At 37.2% G+C, this 11,957-nt stretch overlaps 1 protein-coding gene across 1 annotated transcript in view; it reads right to left on the bottom strand.

Moving 5' to 3' along the window:
- Nucleotides 1-209: 209 nt before the first annotated feature.
- Nucleotides 210-11,957, bottom strand: part of LOC103254835 (cytochrome P450 2C3-like) — a 34,267-nt gene continuing 22,519 nt past the window's right edge. The window contains exons 8-9 of the mRNA XM_008052832.1: nucleotides 2,646-2,787; nucleotides 210-391 (exon numbers count right to left, since the gene is read on the bottom strand). Coding sequence (XP_008051023.1) covers nucleotides 210-391; nucleotides 2,646-2,787 — 324 coding nt within the window. The remainder of the gene's footprint in view (nucleotides 392-2,645; nucleotides 2,788-11,957) is intronic.

Genomic DNA, 11,957 nt, shown 5'->3' with positions numbered 1-11,957 from the left:
GAAACACTGAACTTTCTTTCACGTAAGAGAATTTGGATTGGATATTGAAGGATGAAAAAAAATGAGCACGAACAAATTTCAGTAAATTCATAAAAAGTAAAAAACTAAGGAAGGGGTGGAAGATGACTGACATAAAGACCAGAAAGCATCTGGTATATACTCATGAGGCTGGAGGGGTTTGCTCTGCAGACTGGCAGCTTGACCTTTCCTTAGACTGGGACAAAACAAAGCTCATAGAAGGGTGGTAGACTGCTTAATGACTTGGTAACTGGGGTGGTGTCTATGTCTTTTGGGTCAACCAGAGGTTTCAAGGTAAAATGCTGTAAAATGGTGGTCAGGAGTAAAAACAGTTCCATGTGGGCCAGGCTCTCTCCAGCACACGTTCTTTTACCTAAAAAGACAGAAACATCGATGATTCATTTAATTCACATTTCTGAGTTAGCACACAGAGAGGCTAAAGTCAATATGGAACAAAGAAACATATAAAAGATTCATCTGTGTTTTCTTCTATTTACACCTAAACCTGGTTTCCTTCATTCCCTCAGCACACATGTGTTTGTGCTGTATGAAAAAATCTTATCCGTATGTGTGCATAGGGACTGCTATGCTGAGGTTTGTCAGTGACATCTTTACACACACACACACACACACACACTCACAGACACACACACACACACACACACACACACACACAGAGGCATAAGACACTGCAGTATTTTCTTTTCTGACTTCCTCTGACTCAGTACTCAATAAGACATTTATTTGTACTCATCTGGATTCTAAAGTATAATCATAAACTTGTCACAAACATGTTTAAGAAAATTTTAAGAGCTATCATTGTCAGATATGCACAGAAATGTCACATACTGGCCATAAGCAATTCTTAGAGATTCTGTATTCCCACCCCTTCCATCTGGTTTCCCAAAGCTCGGCCACTACTAAGTATTCACCACTTCCCAAGAAAGACAGACAACTTCATGTTTTATCTCAGATTCTAGGCATTTTTTTTCTATTTGAAATGGCTACCTCTCTGCTCTGTCTGCTTCTAGCACCCATACACTTCTAGATTGATATAGCTTATGTGTTTCTTTTTCTATCAGGCTAGATTGATCTACTTTTTTTCCGTAATCTTCTGTTACCTGTTCAGGGTACAAAATGTAGTTCTCTTATCCATTATCCATTTTCCACAACACTTATTAATGCCTCTAATATAAATTGCATGGAATTGAAACTATTCATCTATCTCACAGACCAGACTATAAGATCTTCTGGTAAGTTCTTAGTTTTTCAATACCCTCAATAATACCTACAGTGTCAGGAGACACAAAGCAGGCCTGTGAGACACAGAAAAAGAATGGCATTCTTGAGCCATCTCATCATGCAAAAGTGAACTCCAAGATACAGGAAGAAGGATAAGGGGTAGTGCAACAGTGGCTTCTTTGAGGTCACTTCTGGGCATTGCACATAATCTTGGGACCACAATACTGAGGATGCTTTGATGCTTATTTTCTTAGACACGTAATCAGTAGCAAATCTCTTACTTCTATGTCTGTTTCAGTTTCTTCTGTGGGAAAGTTGTTCTGTCCTCGAATCTTCCTCTTCTTTCTTTTTTGAAGTGTGCTGAATATGCTCCATTTCTTCCTCTTTCCTGATCCATTCTATATATTTTTTGTCTTTTAGGTGTTTTATTTTCCAGTAAAAGAACTTTTATGGACATCATTAACCCAGGAGTTAGCGCCCTTCTGAGTTCTGAATACATCAAGGGGCTGAGATGTTAAAAAGTCAGAGTATTCATTCCTTCAACCCACCCTGCCAGGACTCAGTTTTAGCAGAGGCTGTATTCCAGCCTATATAGAGTCTTTTCTTGTCGAGGCATCCTTTCTCTACTGGCTAAAGGATTTTCCAGGTTCCAGCAACATCCTCCTTTCTTTCCTTTTTAAAAATCTTGGATGTTAAAGTCTTCCTTCTGATGTGTATTTTATCACACTTCATTACTTCCCTCGTTCTACTCACTCCTTTGGAGAAAATTCCTTTATTAAACTCTTTACTTAACCTTTTTCTGAGCACCACTTGTTTCTTTCCAGGAATCTTATAAGTGGAGAAAAGATACTCAATTGTTGTTTCTTGAAAGAAAATTTTCACTGCTCTGCTCCTACTTCCTCAAAAAATAAAAATTAAAATTAAAATTAAAATAGAGTCAGTAACTCCTCTCTCTGGGTTTCTACAGAAGCTTTAAAAATGGCATTTGTTACACTGGAGTCTCATTGCCTCTGACTTTGTCTTTCTTTCTCTTAAAGGGAATATCTATTTCTTATTCACATTTGTATCCCTGGAGTTGAGTATGAGATTGCTACCTACAAGGTCCTCAGAGAAATTTACTTGAGTGAACTGGTTGCTCACGGCAAATGAGAAAAACCTTCCTTGTGTTGAACTTCTAGGAGGAGATCTTGAGAACCTAGCGGTGGATGAGGATACGGAATCAATGAATATAGCTTCCCATTCCACGAGAAACAACTTGGATGTTGGAAGTGGTTACTCTGGTCTCCTAAAAATGGCAAAGTGTCTAGTTCAGAGGAACCTCCATGCAAATCCCTTCTTCATGTCATTTGACCCCTGATGTACAGAGAAAAAGAAAGCTTGCTTGCCTGCTGAAAAAACCATGAAGTAGTCACTCCTCTTGAAGTTGCCACTTTCATCCAGAAAGTGGCCAGGGTCAAACTGCCATGGGTTGGGAAACTCTTTCTCATCATGTAGGGCAGAAGATATATGTATTAAGATTTCCGTGCCCTGACAGAAAAAGAAACACATAAGTTAGATTATAAAGGAAGGCATGGAGCTTGAAAATGAATGAAATTTTAGGCCTAATCCTTTTGTTTCATAAGTAAGTAGATTGGGTCACTATAAAAAGGATATTTGTTGTATGTCACAGAATGAGTCAATGACTTAGTAGGTCTTAAATCATATACAGCTGAGTCCAGAGCATGATTTGCTGATGTAAGGCCATCCCTACCAATGTACAGTCTGACACCAGCAGCTACTTTGCAGAAAATCAGCAAAACTGCCTAAAGCATACTGCCTGTGACAAGTAAATTGTGGAGTAACTACTTTGGAGCTGCCCTCACAATTAAGCTATAAATACGGAAAAAAATATATGTATAAAATAACTTCTTTTTCATCACCGAAAAAGAGGAAATTCAGACATATAATGCTTTTAAAAAGGAATTAGGGCTACAATCACTGTGGATTTCTGCATGAGAACAATTTTCTTTCGCAATGCCTGACAGTAAGAGCCAAGCAACATGGTGCTCTTTTCAAGCAAGGGAAACAGAGGTCAAAATTTGGAACTTAAAATTGGTAAGGTAGCATACAGTACAGGAGAATTCTATAATGAGGATCTCAAAAGTGTACAAGACTATTTTCTTGTAAGTCCATAGCTGTTGGTTGTAGGGAATATGGAATATGTACAGGACAGAATTCTGTAAAGCTTATTAGAATAGGGTTCAGTTGAAAACTGAATATAAATATCAGATGTTGAGTGGTAATTAGAGGAGCTCAAGTTCTAACCCAGTCAGAATTGGTTGAACATCCTTGGCATCTTATATATTCTGTGGTGATACCCAAAATCTTAAAATGTTTGGCTTAAGAAACCACCCTAAGAATCATGCCCAAAGACAAAATTTTAAGTTTGATTTAATTTACAATGACAAATAATTATACTAAGCCTAACAGATTTACAAAAAACTATCAGTAATTTAACTTCTTGATAAAATAAAAGCAAACACCCTTTAATGAAAGACAACATCATCCAGACTTTCCAGAATATATGACTGAAATTTTTCAGTATGCAATAAAAGTATACTAAAAAGAAAAAATTGTGACCCATAATATGTTACAAATTAATCAATAGAAAAATGCCTTTGGTATCTTCGATGCTAGCATTATCAGACATCAAAGTAGAAATTATGAATATGTACAAATGTTTAAAGGAACAATTTTAGAGAAGTATGTGAGAAATATTTCTATAAAACAGAGATTATGAATACATCTGAAGTACTAGAAAGAAAAAATAAAAGATAAAATTATGGGAAATATCAACAGATAAATGAAAACTATAAAAGTTTAAGTCCTAGAATTGTAAATAAAAGAAACACAAGGCTACTGGGTGGGATTAATAGCATTGGAGACTATAAAAGTAAAGATTAGTGAATGTAGAGATATAGCAATAGTGTAATTGCTGAGAAGTTTTCATTGGAAGAACTCTCATACACATATACTGGAGTGCTGACAAAACATGAAGGTAATGGAGCATAGAAGACTTCTGAAAAAAAAGAGAAGCCTAGAGGATGAGTTTCCATTTTCATGGATTTATTTTGAGGGCAGGTCTCAGGCAGCAAATATTAGGTGACCTAAACTGGGCTATATACCATCAGTCTTGCTGAGTTGAAGAACCAGTGACAATATTCAGTTACAACACCTACACAGAAGCTGAAAAGAAAGGGAATAAATCCTAGAAAAGAGAGAGCCCAGAGAAGGATAGCCCTAAGTTCTCTATCTGAAGTGTTTCAAATCTCTAGCTAGCACTTGGATTAGACATGTGTGGGCCAACTCCAAATAATTCACATAAAGCTAAAAAGAACTAAACTAAGAATCTTCATTTTGAGTTCAACTCCTATCTATCGCCTTTGTCTGTTATCTATCTATCTATCTTTTCTATCTCTTTTTCTTATTTTATAGATATGGGTACAATTCAGGATTAGGTATACAAATGGTCATCATACAGGTAAAGTTTGGGCCTCCCTTTCATCCTCACTTCACATGGTTTCAGATCAGGTACTCTTATTGATATTATGTGCAACTTCCCTTCACTGGCAGTTTCTGTCTGCTGCAAATCCCTTTCTTATAGTATTATGATAAATATTCCGTGTCTGCTTATGAGTGAGAACATGTTGCACTCAGTTCTTTGATCTATCACTGAGAATTATAGACTCTAAATTCATTCAAGTTGCTGCAAAATGCATAATTTTTCCTTCTTTATGATTGTGCAATATTACATCATGTATATGTACCACATTTTTTTTTAATCCAGTTCAGTTTTTTTTCCTTTTTTTTCAATAGTCAGGTTTATTAGTCTGGCCTTATTTGAATAAGTAATGAGTTCAAGAAATAGAGCAAACCTATAAGGACAATCTCAAAACACTGCAAAATTTCTAAAGCAAAATTAAAAAGCACTGTAACTTTAATTCAGAGTAACTTTCTTCCTAATCCCCAAAGCAAATTTTTCAAGTATGCTTCATATCTTGACAATAGTCTTATTTATAAGGAGGAAGAAAGATGCAACTCACCTTTGTACACTGTAAGGCCTTTTTAAAATAGCCTCTTTGAATGGAGGTGGAATATGACCAAAGTAATCAGGATAAACCACCTCTGAATACTCGGGGACTTTGTATTTTTCACAATCTCAATATAGAGGTCTGGGTCATGGAGTGTCGGTCCATCAGGCACCTCAACTGATGCTTGTTCCACCGATGAACTAGACTCAGTATCTTCATCATCTTTGGTTTCAACTGCAGTGCAGCAAAGTTTCCCTAGCTGAACTGCTCTTCCCTCAAACAGAGTATTTTCACAAGTAGCCATATGTAAGGACAGTAAGGGGAAGACTGTAATCCTTCTTCATTTCTGCAGTAAAACCTGGAGCTGTTTGAGAAGTAATTCAGTCCAAGTCCTTCACAATATCATTGTTTAGGCCATGGCCTGATGAAATATTTTTGCTTTTATCACCTAGCTGCTCTTATCATGTTCTATCATTAACTTTAATATCTTATTGTGCGAGATCCACACAGGCAGGTTTCTTATCACCTTCATCTCCTTTAGGAGATACATTTTCCTTCATTACAACTCCTTTTCTTAAACTGACGGAACTCCCAGATACTTCCTCTCCTGCTGTAGGAACAACAATGGGACCGTGTAATTTTCCCTCAAATATTAAAATCTTTGGTGCTTTGGAGATTAAATCATAGTCCTGAAAATCATCAACAAGCTCAGGGAAAAGGTATTTATACATTTTTAGTTCTTCTATTGTCCGTTCTGGTTCCTGCTGGGGTTTTAGTTTGTTAATACCTGTTTCAATATCACCATTCTTAAAATTTTGATCTAGGTCATTTTCATTCTCAGTTTCATTTTTGGCTTCTAGATCAATATTATCATTGTCATCACTTTCATCTACTATGTCATTCACTTCAGGGAGTAAGCTGTACAGCTGAGCCACAGGGCCAGTGACAGGAATGACAGGCAACTGGAAATGGAAAGAACTTTTAATCTTTGGAAGTGGCGGACAGTTTTTCAGGAAACACTTCCTCATGATCAGACTAGAAGTATTGACAAGAGGATCAAGAGTCCTGACTGTCAAACATTCTTGCAAAGTGTTATACAGAATTTTCATCCCATTGGCATCAATAAATGCTTTTCTTCCCAATTTAATGTTTGTAACACTTTTAAAACTCTGTAAAATTCCTTTCCAAAAGAGCATGTTTCTACGCCAATTATGGCAGTGCCAATCTACATACATTGTTAAAAGCACTTGGACATATCCTCTGTCTACAGCTCTCCTGGCATTTGTTTTTGACTTTAGCAATGCAGCCAGTGTCTAAAGCAACCCTGTCAACACAATTCGTAAGACCGGGATTCTTCTTACTAAATGATCCAATGATTTTAAACATAAGTTCCACAAGTCCATTTTCCATAAAGATGTTGAATTCACAGAGTTGGCAGAATATACTCGTAAAAGCTGAAGACAAGGTAGAACCAAGAGATGATTCTGCAAATTCTGTTTGACCAAATTCAGGGTTATATTCAGAGCCCCATTAATTCTAGCCTTCACTCCACATTTTTTATCTTTTCTCTGATATCACTTTTAACTTGCTCATCCTGAGTTACTTCATCATTGCAGACAATCGGCTCAGGACAGGGCGCTGGCGGGGACTGTGCCCAGCCGCAGCACTGAACTCGGCACCCGGCTTGCGGCGGATCCCTCGCCGCCCACCGCCACTTGGTTGTCACTTTTCTTTCTTCTTTATTTCTCTCTCTGTAATATTTCCTTTTTCTCTGTTTGTGTCCTTTTCTTTCTTCTTTTTGTCTCTTTCTTCCTACTTTCCTTTTCTCTCTCTTTTTCTCTCTCTATTCCCTCTTATACCTTGTTTTGGACTCAGAGGCTGTGCAAGCATATTCACTGTAAGCTCATATTGTGTAGAGGTGGAGAATGAGTCTCAGCTGGCCCATACACCAGATACCAAACATTATGACCTGTCAATAGGTTCTAAATCCTTGCAGCTCCTCTCCTGTCCCCTAGTAAGTGCTTAAAAGCGTAAAGAGATAGCACTGTGCCTCACCTCCATTCCTACTTCATAATTAAACAAGCCCAGAGCCCTGACTCAAGGAAGGACAAAGGTAGAGCAAATGTCAGAAGTGACTGTTTCTTCATTTTCCACTGAACAATGGAATTAAAGAGAAAGAAAAGAGTTCAACTCCTTCAGATAATACAAAAAAGAAAATACCTAAGATTTTGATAACCCCAGCATATATCTAACAATAACCTAGAAAGAACATTGTCAAAAAAATTGCAAGCCAATAAGGTAATACGGACATCTTCAAACAGAGCTCTAATATTTGATCTCTAGTAAACTAAGAATTCAACACATAAAAGCCAAAATTCGGCAGGATAAGGAATATAGAGAATAAAGAACCAGAGAGATAGGAGGAAACCTAGGAAATTATCCCTTCAATGATGTGACAAGTAAGTGTATCCTAACAGAAGACATTTCTAAGAGTATAAAGTGCTACCATGTGACCAAGTCTAATTAAGGCTGGAACACACTCATTGGATTTAAAAATATAGGCGTCCTCTCTGGCCTTGATGAAAACAGTTTCACTGATTTAGCAAATATTCTTAAGAGGTTCATGAATAATAGTTTGATTAGAAAATGTTTACATGGCTTTAACAAAATTTTTCCAAGAGTTTGAATGTGAGTATATGAATAAGTTTTAGCATATGTAGGTCAGAGTTAAGGATAGGTATTTTCTAAGACGTAAGAGAATAAAAAAGGGGCAAAGCAAGATGGCTGAATAGGAACCTTCATTGATCATCTGGGAAGAAGAAACATCAATTTGAAGAATTATGCAGGCATGAAAGGATCTTTGCAAAAGCTAAGGAAATCATATATGGTATTATAGTACCCAGCTTTAGAATAAAAATAAGATGACACATTGTAGATGATGTGGCTGGGATGGACACATTGCCCACCTCTCTCCTCCCCCAAACCCATTCTACAATGCACAGAGAGAGACAAACCCTGCTTGGGAAAAAGAGGAAAGTGTGTGTAGGACTTTAAGGAGAAGACCAGTGCCAGGCCCATGACTACAGTACCTAGTACTGATCAGAAACCCATGACCCTTGATCACAGGCCACAGCCTTCTATTAGAGCATTGGGACTTGCCACAGATGTGGTAGAAATCCATGCTCCAGTGGGTCATGATCTTGCCTGCACCACCACCAGTTGTTGCAGTAGCCTCAGACCACAGGTTAACATCTGTGGCAGGAGGGTCTGTGGCATGGTCCTGGGCAGCACTGGTCCCAGCAGCCATGGGTTTCAAATGTGACCTAGTTTAATATCAGTCATGATAATCAAAAGGCTACCTTCTGGATACATCCCCAAACTCTGAGAATCATAGCTCAGATAGTGATTCCATTCACTGAAGAAAAACAGTGAAAGAGTACAGGGCTTTTGCCTTGACTTGGTACTATTCCCATCATAGTAAAATTCAACACTGGACAGAACAAAACAAGTAATGAAAGTAGAGACCCATGGCCCTGGAGGGATAATCTTGTGTTCTGGTCTGAATTTCTACCAGATTTCTGCTGCAAACATGAAGCCCTAGTGAACTTCAGTTACAGGCAGGCCATAGCAATGTTCTTGGAAGCTAGGACTTTAGGGGTATTCTAGCATTATGGAAGTTCTGGTGGCGATGGGATATTCAACTCCTAGCAGTAAAGTGCACTACCTACTTGGGGAAAGGAGAAGAGAATAAACACAAGAAATTGCCTTGAATACATTCCAGGAGGTCTTAAGAAGCCTAATGCCTGGCAGAGCCCCCAACATGCATGTTTCATGACTGGTGGCCATGGAAGAAACATCTGGAAGCACCCCAGCTCCAGGCAGGAATCAGGGTTCTCTCTGGTGCTGAGAAAATGACAACCCACCAAGTACAAACTTAAGACAAACCTAGGCATATAGTACCTTGTGTTACTGAAACAATAGCTGCAATCACAGGCTCAGTAAACACAATAGTTAGCCTGCTTAGAATCTTTGGACAAATAAACACACATACCCACACACACACATGCGTGCACATACACATGCAAACTTGCACACACACATGCACATACAGATTTCAAAGACTAGAATAAATATCTAATCCTTCAGTGCACAAGTATCATTGCATGCTTACAAGCATCAAGAGCATATAACCTCACTAAACCAAGTAATACACCAAAGTTCAAACTTAAAGGAAAGGAGCTATTTAATCCCTCAATCAGATAATTCAAAATAACTGTTTTAAGAAAACCTTTTAAAATTCAGGAAATACAAAGTACAGTTCTGTATTACAGATTATCACAGACCTTAACACATAGAATAAAATACATTCTTAGAATGAAAGAAATATCTTGGAATATCTGAAAAATCCAATGAACTAAATGAAAAATACCTTACCAGCAGAACTGATCAAGCAGAAGAAATAGTGACCTTGAAACAGGATATTTGAAAATAGGGGAGTTAAGAAACATAACAAAGAATTAAAAAAGTTTACAGAAAAGATGGAATAACAATCAAAGTGCAAATATTCAGGTTATTGGGGTTCAAGAGGGATTTAGAAGGCCAAAGGAGAAGAAAGTTTATTTGGAGATAAGAACAAAAAACTTCTCAAACTTAGAGAAAGGTACCAATATTCAGGTACAGGAAGGTCAAAGGTAACCAACAAGATTCACTCCTAAATAAGTTTACTCCAAGGTAATATTGTAATGAAGCTCTCTAAGGTCAAACATGAAGAATTGTAAAAGCAGGCTGATAAATGAAGCAACTAACACATATGGTAGTTTCAATTTGCCTAGCCGCAAAATTCTCAGCAGAAACTTTCTAGGACAGGAGGCAGTGGATGATATATATATACAACTAAAGGAAAAAAGATCCCATCAAAAATAGCGTACCACAAAAAGCTATCTTTCAAAACTGAAAAATAAAATTAAGACGTTTCTTGACAAATGAAAGATAATAGTCAGACCTATCTCGCAAGGCATGCTAAAGAAAGCTCTTCCAACTGAAAGAAGATGCTAGTGTAAAATAAGAAAGTATCTGAAGGTTGAAGCAGTTGGTACAAGTAAATGGTTAAAGCAGTTCTGAGATAAATGCAGACCATGCAATACTATGAATGCATGAAACAATTATGTATTTAGTATTAAGACTGAAATCAAAATAATTTAAAAAACCACAGTAATTTGAAAAGAGATATACAATATAAAAGTATAAAGTAGGAGGAACATCAAAAATTCCAGATGAGGAGGGAAAGGTTTCCAGTGTAGAGCTTTTTATTTTTTGTTTCTTTTTCTATCTTTAAAACCAAAGTGTGTTTATTTGTCCTTTGAATAAATTAAATTAGCAAACACAGATGACTCCCTGATTACCTGGTGGATTTAGGACAAGTTCTGTAGGACAAAACGTGCTTTCAAGTCTTCTCACTTGAGGACTACTATTATTTATTGTGAGAACATATATGTCACGAGTTGAATCTGCTTGGTTATATAAAAGGTAGGCATATGAAAAGAAGAAAACAAACAACCCCATTACGAAGTAGGCAAAAGATATGAATACACACTTCTCAAAAGAAGTCTTACCAATAGCAAACAGACATTAAAAATACTCAGCCTCACTAGTTATCAAAGAAATGCAAATTGAAACCACACTGAAATACCACCTAACTCCAGTCAGAATGGCCATCATCAGTAACTCAGAAAACAACAGATGCTGGAGAGGTTGCGGTGAAAAGGCAACACTTCTTCATTGTTGGTGGGAGTGTAAACTAATACAACCTCTGTGGAAAACAGTTTGGCAACTCCTAAAATATCTAAAAATCAACGTTCCATATGACATGGCAATCCCTCTACTGGGAATATACCTGGAGGAACTCGAATCACTCTATGAAAAAGATACTTGCACACATATGTTCATTGCAGCATTGTTCACAATAGCAGAACATGGAACCAACCATGCTGCTCATCAAAAAAGGACTGGATAAAAAAATGTGGTACATATACACAGTGGAATATTATGCAGCCATAAAGAAGGACAAAATTATGAACTTCACAGTAACCTGGATGGACTTAGAATGTATAATACTGAGTGACCTATCACCGAAACAAATAACTGAGTACCACATGTTCTCACTTATAAGTAGACTTTGAACAATTATTGTGATTCTGTAAGAAAAGGATTGGCAGTAGTGGGAAACTGCCAGAGGTGGGCAGGAGAGTGACTGGCAGTAGTGGGAATCTGCGGGGGGTTGGGTGGCACATCTCATCAATAAGCATTCATGTGTAATGAACATTTATATACCTAACCCTGAATTGTACTCCATATTTTAAAAATAAAATAAAATAAAACCAAAGTGAAATTACCATCAGCCTAGAATCACTTGTTGTAGCTGCAAGTTTTTTAAAAATCCTCTTAGTAACCACAAAGCTACAATCTAGGAGACACACCAAAATAAAAAGCGGGGAATCAAAGCACACTACTAGAGAAAATCACCAATCCACAAGGAAAGATATGGAAAGAGAAAGACAGGATTAAAAGAACCCAAATGACAACGATAGGATTAAAAGGACTACAAAAAACCCTAGAAAACAAATAAAA

This window comes from Carlito syrichta, unplaced genomic scaffold, assembly GCF_000164805.1.
Source record: "Carlito syrichta isolate Samal-C Ts95f unplaced genomic scaffold, Tarsius_syrichta-2.0.1 Scaffold287538, whole genome shotgun sequence".
NCBI classification, from domain to species: domain Eukaryota; kingdom Metazoa; phylum Chordata; class Mammalia; order Primates; family Tarsiidae; genus Carlito; species Carlito syrichta.
Note: the sequence above shows the minus strand (reverse complement) of the source record. Positions and strands in the feature narration are given on the sequence as shown.